Source organism: Embiotoca jacksoni, unplaced genomic scaffold, assembly GCF_022577435.1.
Source record: "Embiotoca jacksoni isolate LCO1_2020_lvr unplaced genomic scaffold, fEmbJac1.0.p SCAF_11, whole genome shotgun sequence".
Lineage (NCBI taxonomy): Eukaryota > Metazoa > Chordata > Actinopteri > Embiotocidae > Embiotoca > Embiotoca jacksoni.
Genome location: NW_027185241.1, coordinates 847,501 through 865,000, shown reverse-complemented (window position 1 = coordinate 865,000; position 17,500 = coordinate 847,501). Strand labels below are relative to the sequence as shown.

General features: G+C 43.0%; 1 protein-coding gene across 1 annotated transcript in view; it reads left to right on the top strand.

The window, feature by feature from the left end:
* Positions 1-17,500, top strand: part of LOC138193213 (neural-cadherin) — a 137,349-nt gene that overhangs the window by 53,622 nt on the left and 66,227 nt on the right. Inside the window, exons 3-5 of the mRNA XM_069141107.1 lie at positions 8,341-8,529; positions 12,024-12,249; positions 14,625-14,829. Of these exons, the coding sequence (XP_068997208.1) occupies positions 8,341-8,529; positions 12,024-12,249; positions 14,625-14,829 (620 nt within the window). The remainder of the gene's footprint in view (positions 1-8,340; positions 8,530-12,023; positions 12,250-14,624; positions 14,830-17,500) is intronic.

The window sequence follows — 17,500 nt, the reverse complement described above, 5'->3', positions numbered from 1 at the left end:
CCCACGAGAACACCTGCATCACCACGGAGATGCATCCCACACTGTCAATCACACACACACAAACACACACACACAAGTCAAGTGCATTTGTGTGTGTTGCGGCGACATAAATCTGTTTACATAGTCACGGTGTGTGCGTCAGGGCTGGGGTGGTTAGATATTTAGTCGTGGTGGGTAACTTCCGATGGTCCTCACAAAGATATAAAGACACGCATGTGTGTGTGTGTGTGTGTGTGTGTGTGTGTGTGTGTGTGTGTGTGTGTGTGTGTGTGTGTGTGTGGTGCTGAGGAACACAGCTCCCTCTGATCTTTCTCCAGTGCCAACACAGCTGTGTCTGTTTGTGTGTCTCAACTCACCTGATGCACATGCACACAGACATCAGGGTTAACGGGGATCGAGCGGTCATCTGTCACCAGGACAGCCTTTAAAGGGTCGATGCAACATTTTTTACAGCCTTTTTTTCTTAATTTTTTTAAGTAAAATAATAACAATAATAATAATCTCTATTTACTTAGTGTTTGTTGCACTTTCTTTGCAAGGTGCTGCACAAGTAAAACAAAAATACAACAGCAAAAGTGTCATTAAACAAAGCATCATTTAAAAACAATTATTGCTCATCTCAATACTCGCCTCTATTTTTATGGTCCCTGAAGGGGTATTTTTGACCTCTGACCCCCTAGAAACCTTCAGCAGAATGATGTCACAGCAACTTTTGGCTTCTGTTTATTTGCATTTTTCCACTTGACTCTGCATTTCTTGTTCTTTGGGGATCTTTTTAAAGCCAACAACTTTGGATTTTCCACAATCCTCCTTTGATGCCCCACGAACAAACTGGAAGGTGTTGGGAGGTTATCTGGAGGTCGGGAAGCTGCTTTTTTTTTCCGGGTCTGTGCTCTGTTTTTGTCTTTCTTCTGTTTGACATCTTGCACTTTTCTTCTCATCTTTAATCTCTGTTGCCTGTTTTTCTTTTTCCTCTCAGTTGGTTGCAGGTTGTGACAAACCGGTTCGATAAAAGCACCTTATATATAAACACGTCTCGCACTTTAATCACCTTTCATCATCGGCAGCGTGACAAAATGTGGGCGCGACCACACTTTAATTTATTAACCCCCCCCACCCCCACCACACACACACATCTTGTTTTCCATCCCTCCCCTAATTGAAGCTCCTGCGAGCAGCAGCGGCGTCAGTTTGCTATTTCTGAAGCGGCGCTGGTTGGCTGCCACAGCTCCGCTTCACGCTAAATACATCAGCTGCCATTCAAGTCAGAGACTCTGAGGAAAAAAGACAGAAAATAGATCTTCTCATTGTGTCTCTGTCCTCTCGATTCTGTCGCCTCCCGTTCTGATCCCGATACGCTGTGTCAGACAAACAAATCCCCTCCCCAAACAAATAAATGAATTTAAATTAAAAGACAGCAGAATGGAGTTTGGCGTAAACAAAGCACAATTCCCTTTCTCTTTTTAGCCGCGTTTTGCATAACAAGCCGTGACACGCTCTGCATTGAGATTCAAATGAGTAAGTGGGGGCTTAAGATGGACTTAGCTGCACTTCACTGGGACTATTTATCCTCTTGTATAAAGGACGTGTCATTCTCAACACTTCCTGTTTGACTAGTCAGAGAACAACAAAGCATTCTGTGTTGAGCACATCAGACGGTGAAGGGGTTTTTAACTGCTGAGAGCTTCATGAAACTTTATTGATCTACCAGGAAATTAGGCCACCGCCGCAGCCAAAACAATTCAGCAGAAAAACAGAGGGAGAGTACAATCGAGCGCAATAGATGGAACAGAAACATTTTATATATATATGTATATATATATATATATATACATAATATATACTCGATGTACATTAAAATGTTCCTGTAGAAAACTTCTTTCTCAAAATAGGACTGGAGGAGAAATGCATCGTGGCAAACATGGGGTTCGCATGAAACCAACATACAGCAATGTGACAGCTGTTCGGCAGGGACCTACATGTATACGAGAGGCGCAGTAGTGGAGATGACAGTAGGAGGATGGAGGAGAGGGAATTTAGAGAAACAGATTTAAAAATAAAATAAAATAAAAGTGTGGCATCTCTCCTGCAAACATCAGCTCTCCCGGTTTCTCTGCGGTGACGTCCAGCTGGGACTTCCTGCATCGTAACACTGCTGTACTGTATTTCAACTTTACTTGGTCGAAAATATTTTTTTCTTGTGTGTGTTATCGTGGAGTATCTTATCGTCTTGGCACATGAATGACGGTTGGTGCCTCTATGCATTTGGCAGGCGCCACTCTCTTTCCCCCTCCCCTCTACTCCCTCCCCCCCAGCCCCTTTGAATGCTAAGGCTGATCCTGTCGCCCCTCTGGGACTGTTTGATCCAGCAAATATCAGCCTCATATTTAGAAGCACAGTGGTTAAATATTTAGATGTTGCACATGAGCAGAGATTTTAGTTAACTGCAGTTTGAGTTTAGCCCATTGTCTCCACTAGTTACTGTAACATAGTAACAGATAGTAACGTTAAATCCGACTCGATCTGATTGGAAACCCGGCGATACTACGTCTCGCTCACTGATAGCCGTAACCTGACCGCACCGCAGGCCTGTCGACCAAACCGACACGCCTCCAAAAACACGGCTTTTTAAAGCTTATGTGATAATAAATGACAGGATTATTTTCATATGGACCGCCAGAAAACTAAAAAGAAGGTGCGACTTTAGCTTGCAACATGAAATAACTGAGAATTTTATGAGACTAGTTGAATGGGAGTCAATAGAGCCGGAGACTTTTTGGAGCCAACCTCTAGTGGCCCTCGGTGGTATCGCAGCTAAAGGCACTTCCGCATTGGCCTCATTTTTCAGAGCCGGAAGCTACGCCCAGTTTTATATGCCCAGTCTATGGTTAAAATTCACTGATTTAGATTTCACTGCTGCTGGCTAAAGTTCATCTGTGTGGGCGGTTTCCACTCTTTTCAGCCATCAGTTGGAATAAGAAAATATTTGGACCATGAGAGACTGAATGAGAGATACCAAAGTGTCTGTTGATATTTTAAATGCAGCCTCTTCATTGAAGTTGACAGCTGGCTTGTTTAGAGAGTATTTCCTCCTTCAGTTCAGTTTGTTTCTTCAGGTAAGATCAATGACACTGAAGTCCATTTCTTTACTTCGCAGTTCAGTAAAGTAACTCACTCCTCTAACACACAAAAAAACTGTGGTGCAGTTCATTGCCAGTGAAAATTTAATCCAACCAATGAGAGGAAAATTACCCTAAAACACAGGGGGTTATGGTTGGAAGCGGAGGGATGAAATTAGTAATGGATGAAAAGCTGAGCAGAACAAAATGAAGCTCATTTTCAGATGTTTTTTCGTGTGTTCTCAACTGGTTAAACAGTCCAGAAAAAAACGGAAATACATCCAAACCTGCCTGGAGAGTTGTCAGAATCACCGCGGCGAATAAAAAATGCATAGCTAACTAAAAGCTGACAAAACCGAAATAAAGACAGAAACTCACTTAAAGGTCTGGACATTGTTTCACACTCACTTCGTGCCTGGCCGAGATGTGGATGAACCTAGAAAAATGATGTCATGCTTGAGAGGACGAACACATCCATCCCTGTGTGGAAATGACTGCTAAGCGTTCAGGTTCTCGGCCCGTCTCCGTTTTCCACTCCTCTTCCTCGCTCCGGGCCGGCTGCCGCCCTGAGCCGGGCGTTCCTCTGCATTTTTTTTTGTATGCATGCATGCATGTGTTCATTGAGTTCTGTCCCGAGCTCAGCGGCTCGCACCGGGGATCAGGACGCCGTTCAGGCTGCGAGCCGCATTTCCTGTGCTGAGGAGGCAGAGTGGAAGGATACGATGGAGCGCCGCATTTGACAGAGGCTGAACTCTGTTCTTCAGCCGGGCGGGGCGAGAGAACAGACAACAGATCCCTCACAGGATGAAAACTTATTGCAGTTTAATGTGGGAAAACTAAAAATAACAACAACTAAAAAAAATCCCCCAAATTTGATGGTCGGCAACACAGGCCCATGAATACAGTCTAATGAACTACAGCACAAACAACATGTAGGTACATTGAGCTGTTCTTACAGCAATAAGGTATTTACACACTGGGGGGGTGTTTTTTCATGCATTCATTCACAGGTCAATATACTGTTTCAAACTTAGTTATTGAGTACTTTCACACAGAATACAAATATTGTGTGCTGAAAAAGTGACTTTTGTTTTGCAAGGACGTCATTGTTTGGAAGCGGAGCTGACATCACATCACAACTCCTAATGACATTTTTGATTGTGTGTTTCTCCAGTCATCCAGTGTTTTATGACAAAGGGCGTCAAACATTTGAAAGACAACAATCTCAATGACAAAGTAACATCGCAGAGAGTTGGTAGTAAGCAGGCAGCTGTGTCACAGCAGATCTGACTAACAAACCGAAATCTCCGCTTCTTTTGTCGAGTGAGGAGGAGCAGAAAAAGATTTTCGTCACTGGATGATGTTGAATTCTTCATTTTTTTAATTTTTTTTTTTTGCATTGCTGGTGTGATTAGTTTTGACGCACAATGCTCGCACAAGAGTATTTTGCATTTCCGTGTTGTTTATTCGTTACGGCGCTTACCTTAGGGTGGTGCCAGAGTAGAGGTCAATGGGTCATTAGGTCAAAAGGCTTCATCCTCTGGCATCCGGGTGTTCTGGAAATTACATCTCGACACAACTCAATTGTTTTCCCACTTACGTTTAGGTGCAACATACTTGCTCTCTGGATTTTATTATTATTTATTTGTTGTTATGAATTGCATCCAAGTGGTCAAGGTAAATGGTACGCGGACAAACAGCTGGACTCACAAGCCTGAATTCAAGGAGGCTCCCGTCTGTGGTTTAGGCAGCAAAAGCACATTGATTAAGGTTGAGGAGAGATTGGGGTTTTGGTTAAAGTAGTGTTTAAAGTCAATCTTGACATTCTCCATACCAAACCAGAAAGGTTCATCCTCTGGGGAGCACGACTGTCATCGTTACATCACAGCCATTAGCTCATAGAATTTGCTTAGGGTATGAAAATCTGCACTAAAAGACAGTCAAAGTGTTTTTGTTCTAAGACACTTTATTCCTCCGTCTTTTGAGAAAAATTCCCCGTTCGACAATTATGCCGTGTTCATCTTTGAAGCCTCTTAAAATGAAACATAAAATGCCTCCATGGTATATCCCATGTTGGTGTTGTTTGCCCAAATGCATCGCAGCTGATTCTTTCTGTTCCTCAGTCCCATTCTCTAGTCTTCTGTCATCCTTTTCGAGCAGTCAAAATTATTTTCCCTGGCAGTCAGATCTCATTGAGCTCCTCGTCGTGACATCCTGTGACAGTCTTGGCCGCCTGACAGACGATTCGCTGCCTGTCCTTTGTCTGCTGTAAAGATGGTGGGAGACCCTTTTGACTTGTTGTCAGTCATCAGGAAAGCAGCAAAACACATTACACGACTCATCAAAATAACCTTCGACCACCCACAATGCAACACTCTCAATATATCAGAGTCATTCTGTAACGCGGAGTCCAGCACGCTCTCCGTCTGCTGGTGTGAACGCTTAAATGCCTCGTCCTTAAATCCCTTACGACCCCCACTTTTTAACATTTAATTTGCGTTCAGCTCAGTAACGCTCGTGCTGAAGAACCAGAGGTAGAGGAACTCCGCTCAGACTCCTTACTGTATCCTAACACAGCATTAATTAAATGTCATTATTCTGATGTCAGTGACCTTTTGTCTGCCTGGAGGTACGACGGAGACATTTTGTCCAGCTGACAGCTCTGCTTCCTCCCTCCCCTTCCTGGACGTGTGTGTTCCCATACAGACGGGTGGAGTTTTTATTATTATTATTATTATTATTTTGTATTTTTTTTTGCCTGGGTTGACACATGTGCTGACCGCTGGCGCCGCATCTGAACATGTTGATGTTTATCATGATAATGGGACGGATTTCATTTCACTTTCATACGCGCCCCGCAGCGCAGCATATGTAAAACAACAGACAGAAATAGATGTGATTATTCAGGATTTTATGGCGCTTACTGACGACCGGCGACGTAGAAGAAGACGGAGGAGCGCTGAGCTGGAAGGCTTCTTCTTCTTCTTCATTATCACCTCATCCTCCTCCTCTTAACCTTTTTTTTTTTTTTAGTTGCTCATTTATTTCTCTCTTTGTTTCCAGGCGTTCAGTAGAGTCCCTGCATGCATGTATTAGCTCGTGTAGCATATATTATAATTTTCACATTAAGAAAGCCTTCTCAGAAATGGCATTCATTTGCATATAATATAATATGATATTATACATGTTAAGGACAGTTTGTCTGCATTTTTTTCTTCTTTTTTTTTTCCCCGGATGTATTAAAATCATGATGATGGGAGATTCTTAGCGTTAGTAATGTTTAAAAAGTATACAGAGACGCCAAAAGTAGGCTACCAAAGAACAACTTTTATTTGTACTTTCTTTTTTTTTTTAACTACATTTCCCATAATCCTTTGCGGAACGTAAACGTGAAGATTTCTGCTGTCACGCAGACGATGGGTAGCGCCCCGGGCTGCGACGATGGCCTCGTGTTTTTAAGCTGATTTTTGTTGACATTTCGGCTAATTGGCACAAATTTGACAGCACGCCAAATTAGCTGTTATGGATGCGCCGACGAGAGTTCTCACTGGATTAGTTTGACACTGAAGAAAAACTTTAAAACCGGGATGTGTTCTCGAGCCCCGGAGTTACAAGGCAGCGTCTTTTCTCTGGGACTCTAAGCCGATTTGTGGACGTTTATTTGTGATGGAGGCTCAGAGATAAAAGTGCACCTCGCACCGAGTCTAAAAATACGCGCATCATGTCTGTGTCTTGAGGTTTCTCGGGGTTACAGCTCCACGAAGGGGTGTAATCATTTCACGCAAACTGCGACCGGTCTCTCGTTCTTTTCTTTCATTGGTTAACTCCTTCATTCATAACCTCGTTGCTCCTTCTCATCTTCCTCCTACCCGTACACCTCCTTTTTCTTCTCCTTCATTTTGCCTTTATTTCCCCCCTCCTCCTCCTCCTCCTCTCTTGCTTCTATCTTTTCTGCTTCTTCAGCTCTCGCCTTGCCCTCTTCCTCTTCCTCTTCCTCTTCCCCTTCCCCTTCCTCTTCCCCATCTCCTCTCCCTCCCTCTCTCGCGCTCAGTTTTGTTGACAGACCCTCAGAGATGATATAAAAAGACAGAAACAGCGGTAGACGCTGTTTTGTTTTCACCTCCTCTCCTCCTCCTCCTCCTCATCCTCCTCCTCATCCCCCCCCCCCCCCACACACACCCTCTCTTCTTCTTCTTCTTTGGTCTCTCTGAAATGAAGTTTCCTCTTGTTCGGGCTGTTGTCTCCTTCGTCGCTGTGAAACAACACAGAAGCCAAAACAACAGCGAGATGCCGGAGCACCTTCAAACCGAACAAATCCCTCCTCAGAACCAGACGACGCGGGGAGAAAAAAAAAAAACAACATAAAGAAAGAGAGTCGAGTCGTAAATGCAGACAAACATACGTGTGCGGCGTGTACATCCGTGTGTATTTTTGACTGGGCGAACGAGAGCGCCCGCTGCGTGCGGCTGTGTGATCTTCTGAAAGTTTTGTTGTTTTATTTTGGTGGAGCCACTTCGTTTCTTTTTTCTCTCTCTCTTCCTCCCCGTCACTCCTTCGCTCTTTGTCTTTTCCAGCAACGAGGCGGAGATGAAACGCGAGAAGAAGAAGAAAAGAAAAAAAAAAAAAACAACCCACAGATGTTTGTAGAGAAATGTCACCTCGTCCCCTTTGGCTGAGAGCTACGAGGTTTTTCCCCGCCGCGCGTCTGAAGGAGCGGAGCTGGTTTAGCTAACAAGCTTCGCGGCTGCAAAGCCGAGACAACAGTAGCAGATGGTTACGGCGCGGAAACGGCAACTCAAATACACAAATCTATAGATTTTTGTAAAAGCAGCGTTCAAATAAAAAAAGCGGAAAAACATTGATGCACGCAGTTTAAAACCTCATTCTGCTGTAAAGTGCTGTGCTACGACTTTAAAAAAGAAAAAGAAAAAAGGATAAACTATAAAAGGAGGAATCGAGGCTAAAATTGTCAATAGTACACAAAGTAGTACCTTCACTTCCTCAGTTCTGCAAAACTTTTTAGCCTCTTGTCGTCTGAGTTTTGGTTTTGTGGCACAGTTGAAGTCGGGTCCTTCCGGGTATTTCCAGCAGCAGCTGGCCGCCGGTGAACCGGTTGTGCACGAGCTGACAGCAGACAGCAATGTTCCCACCAATGGTGCGCCATGATAATCTCATTTTTAAGACACGTGATCGGTAATTCTCCTCTTCTTCTCTGCTCCAGGTGAAGAGTGGTACCTGTGCAGGTTGACTCTGAGCATGCCCAGTCAGGCTGACCTGCAGTGGGCGATGTTTCCTTCGCCCTACCTGTGCGCCATCGGCCCCGACGCCACACCCGGCTCCATCGTTTACCGACTGTCAGCTCGGCAACGAGACGGTACGCCGGGACAAGCCCAGTTCCTCCTGTTGGATGGTGAGTGTTTTAGTTATGTTTAATTTGACTGTTGTATTTTTACTTTTCATTTATGCATTAAGAGCTGTATGAACATGATTATGAAGCATATAATGATAAAGCTGCATGGTCAAAAGTATGCGGATGCCCTTATCTTTGTTTTTTCCCCTGGTTTACGCACCTTGGTTTTAATGAAGGGAAATCTTAATTGTTTTTTGAATAATGCTCAACCATTACATAAACAGCTCTAGTGTCCACATACTTATGTCCAGTAAGTAGCCTGTGCATTATAAGCACAGAGTGCTCACAGCCCTCGGAATAGAAGCCCTGAGATAAATACATATATAAAAACCTTCAGTCTTGAAAAATGAAGTTCAAAACACTACAAAAGTTCTTTGAAATCCAAATTCAACTCACTTTTCGGTTATTTACGCGATCCGTAAATTTTGTTAGTACCTACCACAGTGAAACCTCCCTCTTTTTCCAGTCGATTTTTCCTGAACCCTTCTATCTGTTTGCTCCGGCTCTTATCTCCTGCCTATATCTGTAATTAGGTCCGCTGCTGCTCTGCCGAGCACTCTGTGACAAACCTGTTTTGTTCAAAGGAGCGATTTATAAATAAAATTTGACTTGTTGAATTTCAATTATCGTAAAGTGGGAGAGGGAGAGAAAAACGCGCATAAATGGCATGGAGCTGCGCTGTTAATCGCTCCCTAGGGCAAAGAAAGCTCCCAGATTCGGGAATAATAGAAAAGTCTCTGGAGAGGCAGCGAGTGGGAGAGTTGACGGGTGGGTGGATGGGCGCCGGTGGCTGTGGATTTTTTTTTTTTAATTTTTTTTTTTTTTTAGCTGAAAAGGAGGAGGATGGAGGATGAAGGAGTAGAGGAGATATTTTGAGAGCTAATTTCTAATGCTTTCATATTAAAAGCTTCTGACTTCCCTTTGGCGTAATGTGACTACATGTGTACCAACGAATAATCCAATAATTTATATTAAAAACAGATTTGAACTTCATGCCAATATGAAAATATATACGCACAGTGTGTGACACAGTTAGTGGCATTAATAGCATTTTACCAGTTAGATGTTAAATTCAGTTTGTTTTTTTTCAGTTGAGGAAAAATGCTTCCTGAAAAAGTCTGCACGTCCAAATCACTGTGCTTTCACAATGCTGTAAGGAAAGTTATGAAATAGTTTTGTTTCTAGAAAAGCTTCTACATTCATCTTTATTATACTAGTTGGCACACATTACTAAAGAAGGAACAAAAGTCTTTTCATTTTTACAAAATGATGGAGTCACAATAAAGAAAAGGGGTTTTGTAAAAAGTCTTTACAGCCATAATGTCATGTATGATTGGACGTTATGACCTCAGTCCTTAAAGCAGAGATACGATTATATATATATTTCCTGATGGGACTGAGACGTCCTCATAAAGACATCAGTCACCCACCCCTTTAGTTGTTGTGTGTCGGCCATGGACGACAGCTTTACCTAAAGTTAGCTTTTGTTTCCGGTTCCCTCTTTAGCCTCTACAGTCTTACACACATCTCCATCACCCAAACTCGCTCTCCATGTTTGTTTATATGCGAGAACATGCAGCATTTTCTATTTTTGCAGAATTTTCAGGGTCTTCTATGTCCAGAATTCCAGTGGTTTTTCAATCATTGACTCTACAACTTAATGTTGTGAGGTTCATGGTCCCTCCAGACTGTCAAAGACTAAAATATCTGTGCAAGTTAGTTGAATCGACTTTGGTGTCTGGTTTGTCCAGTATTTGTAGGTTTCAACTGGTCAGTTGTACATAAGGTAAGATGTATCCTTTTAATCAGTGAGATTCCTGTCTTACTCTCACAAAAAAAGAGAATAAGATCGTTTGCCTCTAAATTTAATTTAAAATTTTGTTCAAGTGAGACAATAAAAGAGACCTTGAAAAGTTTTAATACTGAAATCCCACCTGCACCAACAAACAGGAACTCTTTTCAGTGAGACTCAGACAAACTCGTGTCAGAAAGAATGTCTCCACAAATAGAGCGGGAGGAGATGATTGGCAGGTTGGATGCAGCTGCTGGTTCAAAACCCTCTGGTCAACAGCTGGGGATTTTTCTCTGCCTTAATCCCTCTTCTTATCCATCCATCCTTACTTCCCCACTTCTTCCTTTCATCATTCCTTCTTCGTCTTCTGCTCTCATATCTTTTCATATTGCTGTTTTTCTTTCTCTTCTCGCTTTCCTTCCCTTCCTTCCATCCTCCGTTCACCTCCCCATATCTTTGTTATCTCACTTCTTACTCACTCTCTTCTCTTTTTGCCTCACGACCTTTTCTTCTTCTTCTTTTCCTTTCCATCTTTCCATCACTGCTTTTCTCCTGCTTTCCCTCTGTCTCTTTTTCCCCTCCAATCTAATGCTCTTTCCTCCCTCTCTCTCTCTCTCACTCTCTCTCTCGTCACCCGTCGGGGACATGGGTGAAAATGAATCCACTCTTCTGAGTCTTCAAAGAGTGTTAACCAGCTCACACACACACACAAACACACACACACACACACACACACACACACACACACACACACACACACACACACACACACACACACACACACACACAGCATCCCTCCAGCCTCAATTTGCCTTATTTGGTTTCTTATAATTGGACAGCTGTGACTCTACTCCGTCCATCCGTCCATGTCTAGTTTATAGATTATAGCCTCATGGAAAAGTTAAAAGGCTAACTGATACTTGTTTACATGTTCACCACAAACTGTATATACAAATTTACCACGCCAACGCAGAAGTGAATAAAAGTGCAATACCACTGAGGGCCACTACGGGCTGTCTCCAAAAAACCTCTGGCTCCCAAAGACTCCCATTCAAAAAGCGTCAAATTCTCGCATGAAATACAAATTCAGTCAAGTTTTTCCACAAGTCCTTATCTTGTCATTGGCTAAATCCACTCCCTCTGATCAGTGTTGTGGTGGTTCTTCTGAAAATAATTACATAATTAAGTAGATATTAGGCCTTAAAGAGAGGTGTGCGTTGGGACGTCCCTGGTTTGATTGACATGCCTTGGGTGCAAGTCAGGTTTCCAGTATAGATGTCCTCGGGTTCTCAGTCAGATCTTCCTCCCCAGCTCGTCCAAATACGGTTACCCAAAATGCCGAACTTCAGGTTTCCAAACGGCATTTCACAAACCAATAGAGGACATCACTGCTGGTTGCCTCTCGATGACCGCCTCAACACTTAGATGGAGCTCCCATTGGTTAATTTACTTAAACAGATACTCATTTAAATGGTTGAACACGTTTTCTGACGCCAACATTTTAGAAGAAACACTATTCTGTTTTTTTTTTCGTCATACGAAGTTACATTTTCAGTCTGCAAAAGAGCAACAGAAATAAACATTTCTACAATGTTTGTTTTCATCAGAATATTTGACAAGTAATAATCTTCAGACTAATTAACAAAGGTGTAACCCTAACTTTTATTAAAACTCTTCATTCCTCTCCTCCCTCACCATGAAGGTGGTGAGGATTGCTTCGAAGTGGACCGTCGCTCCGGTGAGATCAGGACAACGGGACGACCTCTGACCCCCAGTAAGGAGTACCTGCTGCGGGTGCAGGCAGTGGATGGGCACGGTCGTAAGGGCGCACCAACCACTGTGGCTATCCTCGCCGGCTACAGACCACCGCAGTTCACTAACTCCACCTACTCCCTGAATGTACCGGAGAACACACCTGTCGGCCAACCGTGAGTCTCACAATCTCTTACCTCCTATATTATGACGTGTGTGGTTCCAGACCAACTAAGAAGGTACTGTATGCTCTGTGATGTACGACCACCTGCCTAATATGCTGCTGGTCCTTCACATGCCACAAAAAAACAGCTCGATCCCACAAATATATGGACTCTACAAGACCTCTGAAGGTGCTCTGTCATATCTGGCACCAAGACGTTAGCAGCAGATGTTTTAAGTTCTTTAAGTGAGTTGACATCTTACAGAAATGTCTTTTATTATGGGGCTGCACTTCAAGCAAGGGTAACCAAAGATGAGAGAATCATAATCATTTCCGACAAAATGGACAGAAAACATATTGCTGCAGCAAATGTTTTTGCCTTTAGTGGGTTTTGACAGTTAGAAAACAACAACCTCCTGTGAACCCGGATCTTTTTCCACCTCAATCAGTCTTCAAACATAAAATCATAACTTTTTGTCAATGATTCACGAGTAATTAGTTAAATAACTGTCATAATTGGATGTAATACAGAGTTTTGCAGGATTGTTCAATCCTATCGTTTGGCAAGTGGATTGTGTTGTTTTAAAGGGTGAACATCCATGAATCCAACTCTTAAAACCCAAACACGCTTTAAAATTTTTAAGATGAAGTCCAAAACGTTCTGTCTTCAGGTTGTGACAATTCTGCTTTTGTTTAGTTGGTCCGATGTGATTCAAATTTCTCACCTTAAAACCCAAAACATACTTTACTATTAACAGTATTTGTATCACTTCTCATGTTTTTTAGGTCCAGACCATAATGTTTACAGTTTATACTCGAACCATTATAGTTTATGATATATATTATATATATATATATATATATATATACTCAGTAAATACTTTGTACAGTTTCTTGTTCTGTATTTTACAACACATTAAGAATTAGTTCATTGTTTGTTTGTCTTTTGTGTATTAATTAATAGTACTGTTAGGGTTTTGTAAATGGTTGTGTTATCAGTAAATGCAATATTATGTCTTGTGTTAGTAGTGTTAGTAGAGTTTATTAGCACAAGTGTCTGTTTGTGTGTCTGTCGTCCATATTTACAGAAACATCATTTACATCCCACTGACTCAGAAACTGAGTGTGGAAATGGCATTTGTGTGTGTGTGTGTGTGTGTGTGTGTGTGTGTGTGTGTGTGTGTGTGTGTGTGTGTCTGTGCGGGCGCGTGTGCTTTCTCTCATCCGGCTCCTTGGCTTTGCATGTCATATGATGCGTGAAAAGATGAGCCCTGTAGAGCGAGACAAAAGAAGAGAAAAAGGAGGAGGAGGAGGAGGAGGACGAGGAGGAGGGAGAGGTGGAGGGACGACAGAAGCGAGGAAGAGGGAGGAGAAGAAGAAGAGGATGGAGGGATGATGAGGAGAAAGACGGGGTGGGAGGGTTGGGATGAAGAGGACCCAGATGTATGAGCGTGGCCTGAGGCTGAGAATTTGAAAGTGTGACAAATTCAAATATTTATTAAAAGCGAGGTCTGGATAAACATGAAGGGGAGTTTGTGTGTGTGTGTGTGCGTGTGTGTGTGTGTGTGTGTGTGTGTGTGTGTGTGTGTGTGTGTGTGTGTGTGTGTGTGTGTGTGTGCGTGTGTGCGTGTGTGTGTGTGTTCGAATCCCTCTGGGCTGCTGGCGCAAAGCACATTGTATTAATATCCAAGTATCCATGCCACCCTGTGAGCAGTGTGTGTGGTGCATCTGTGTGTGTCCCTGCTTCCATTATGTCCCTTTTATGTGTTTTTACGTCCTCACGTGTGGATGATTCTCATTGTGTATGTGTGTGTGTGTGTGTGTGTGTGTGTGTGTGTGTGTGTGTGTTTTAATCAAATTGATTAGGCAGGTTGCGATGGTCTCTGAGTTCAGAATGATCCATGAAGGCTTCAGACTTTAAATGCAGCTCTGGAGCCTGACCAGCACGTCACAGCTCCTCTTCACTTTATAAGTCTGTTTGGAAACAGAAATGTAGAGCAGCTTTCTACTGACCTGTGGCCATGTTTACACTGCGGGCAAGCCAAGCCAAGTTTATTTATACTCTTTAGCACATTTCATACAAAAGACACTGGAGGTGCTTTAACACAGTGCAAGATGATGAGAACAGAAATGGAACCAAAGAAAATAATATGAGAAGATTAATAACATTACATTCAAGTCACTGCGACAGAAGTATAATTCCCATGTTTCCATGTCACTATATCTCTCATGTACTAGAAAATAACACTAGACACATGAAAGACGACTGAATGCACAGTGGATGGAATTAAGGAAGAAAACTGTGATCTCTAATTTTAAAATGTTGACGGATTTTGGGACACTGTCCCTCTAACTCCTGCTTCTCTGTGCGTGTGTTTGTCCGTGCAGAGTCGCTGTGGCTCAGGCTGTCTCCTTCCAGAAGAAGAATCTATCCTACATGCTGCTGGTGAATCCCGGGAATCTGTTCAGCATCAACCAGGAGAGCGGCGCGCTCAGCCTCACCCGGACTGTCGACTACGAGAGCGGCCACAACCTCCACTCCCTGCAGGTCCGAGCCTCCGAACCCGACACCGGGCTCAGCGGCGTGACAGAGGTACACTGCCCAACACACAAACACGTACTCACTAAAGGTTGCAGCGGTATAGTATCAGGGTATGCTGTGGTATTAAAATGTATTATATCGTGCACAAGTGCTTATTACCAGTATTGGAAAAAGAAATAGGCTACAAGCGGAGATGCTTCCTGTGCTTTGGGACTCTCCTTTCCTATTCGATTGCCTGTCAGACTCAGCAATGGGCCCACAGATGCCGCAGAGAAAACGAAACTGATCATATGAAATATTGTATAAATCAGGTGATGATTTTGAGTATTTACTCACAAAGGTTATGGCTCCTATGTGCTCCGATAACGTCGTGGTGCTCCGCTTTGTTTGCGCGCAACAGCAGCTGTCGTGGAGCTTTTCGATCCGCATAAATGCAATAACTCTTTAGATGTTGCAGAGAGTTTGGAAATAATTCATCACCGGCTGCTGGAGAGTGGTGGGCATATTTAAAGTGTTGTTCGCACATCGATGATATACTTGAGCCCTTCAGGTCACGTGACGGTCATCGGAGTATTACGGTGTGAAATGGAAGGTCAGCACAGCCTTGTGAGTGTTATCCCAGCCCCTCCTCTCCTGGTCAACTGGTGGGGGGAAAAAAATCCACATTAACAGTTTGCCGACTCGTCATCACACAGATTGGAAAACATTTGGGGGGGGGGGGAGTTAACCCTCGAATGTTAAACACGAGGCTCTCGGATGAAAGCTCATTAATTCCAAATGAGAGAAAGTGCTGCCGCTGAATGAGACGCTGTGATGCAACCGTTTCGTTTACTGTTTATTCTGCTTAGACTAAATTTTTAAAAATGAAAACATACCGCTGGGCGTCCGGTGACGCTCCCGTGGTGAAAATTCACCAGTTCAAAGCTGCGTTCAGAAAGCCTCCGTGATCACATCTGATTGGAGTGGGATCAGGAGTTTGAGCTGCAGGATCCTTCGCTGGAGTTTGTACCACAGTTGGCAGCATTAGCGATTAAATGTGGGGGAAACATACAACACACACACACACACACACACACACACACACACACACACACACACACACACACACACACACACACACGTGCGCAAACATTCACACGCCCTCAGTACAAAAGTGCTAAGTGTAGAAACCTGGCTGCTCAATCCTGACTCCTATTCTCATGGTAAGCTCTGAAGACTTTACACAACACATACATCTGTTCACATTAATGTACTCACACATACACGCACACCAAGAAGAATCCATTATCACCTGCTCTCCGTGTCCAGATGGTTGAGACAGACAGAGAATCGCTGCTAAACTACCACCGTCCCCCCAAAGGCCACTGCTGCTCTATAAGCTTGGCTGGCTAATTCACTCCGAAGGCCCTGCATGTATGCGTGTGTGTGCGTGCGTGTGTGTGTGTGTGTGTGTGTGTGTGTGTGTGTGTGTGTGTGTGTGTGTGTGTGTGTGGTGCGTGTGTAGAAAGCAGCCTCTTCAGCAGTGCTAATAGTACATCTCACTGTAGCTTCCGCAGTTTCTGTAGCCTTCGGCTTTATCGGACATTTACAAACCGTCAGCATGAAGTCAGCCTCGCTCCGTCGTTCCGTCGAGCAGCTTCGCACCGACACTTCCTGTCAAGCCAGAGAGAATTCTTCTGACGGTTATTGAGCTGCAAATTATTCAGCTAATCACAAGCACACCTTATGAGGGAAATTAATTAGTAAATTCCAACCAAAGGCTGCGGTGCCGCACGCCCACATATCTTAAATCACACACTTAAAATAGCCACCTGTACAGCAAACACTCATGGGTAACGTGATGTTGAAGGTTGATATAGATGACATCTGTAGGCAGGTGTTTATTAACAAGTTTATAATGACAATTTCATAAGGTGATAAGTGAGTTTTTCTGGCCAAAACTGGGAAATAATATGCATCTTGTATACCATGCACATGGAAAATACTGCCAACTGGCTGACTGGTAACTACTAAAATTGAACATATGAACATCTCTAACAGATTTGTTCAGTAGTTTGAGCAGCGTTACTATCTATCTGGCTATGTATATTTTATTTAACCCTTTCTGTAGCACTCTGGCGTGTAGCATCTGCAATTGGTTTACATGTGATACAAGTTGCCACTTAACTACAACTAAGGTCTGTATCATGCAAATATGTCCATAATTATGAGCAATTTATAAGCTACAGATTTGTTAAATTAGAAATTTATAGGCTACTCTTGGTTTGAAATTCATAAAGGTCTTCCAGTCCCTCTTTTGCTTTTATTATTTTGTACATCTGAGTGCATCATGTGGACATCAGAGCTTTAATCTCTTTACATATCAAGCAGAAATTTGTTCCACATGTGGACAAGAAGTGTAGAAACCAGGAAATGTTCAATTTAAAGAATTTTATCATTCAGATTTTTGTAGGTTCACAGTAAACCAGAAAAAAGTGCAAATCTATTAATGAAGTACTTTTCTTAAGAAAATGTTGTGTTATGTTTATGGAGATAACTCAATTGAGTCATTTATGCGTGTTTTCTTCAATTCAAGCCGTTGGCCATGGTTATGTGATGTTTACATGAGAACTTATTCAGCATTAAATAGAGGAATATAATCAGGAATCAATGGAAACAGGCAGAAAAAGACCCCAAAACAGTGAGTGCAAAAAGGGGTCAAATACCAGAGTCGGGACCGGAT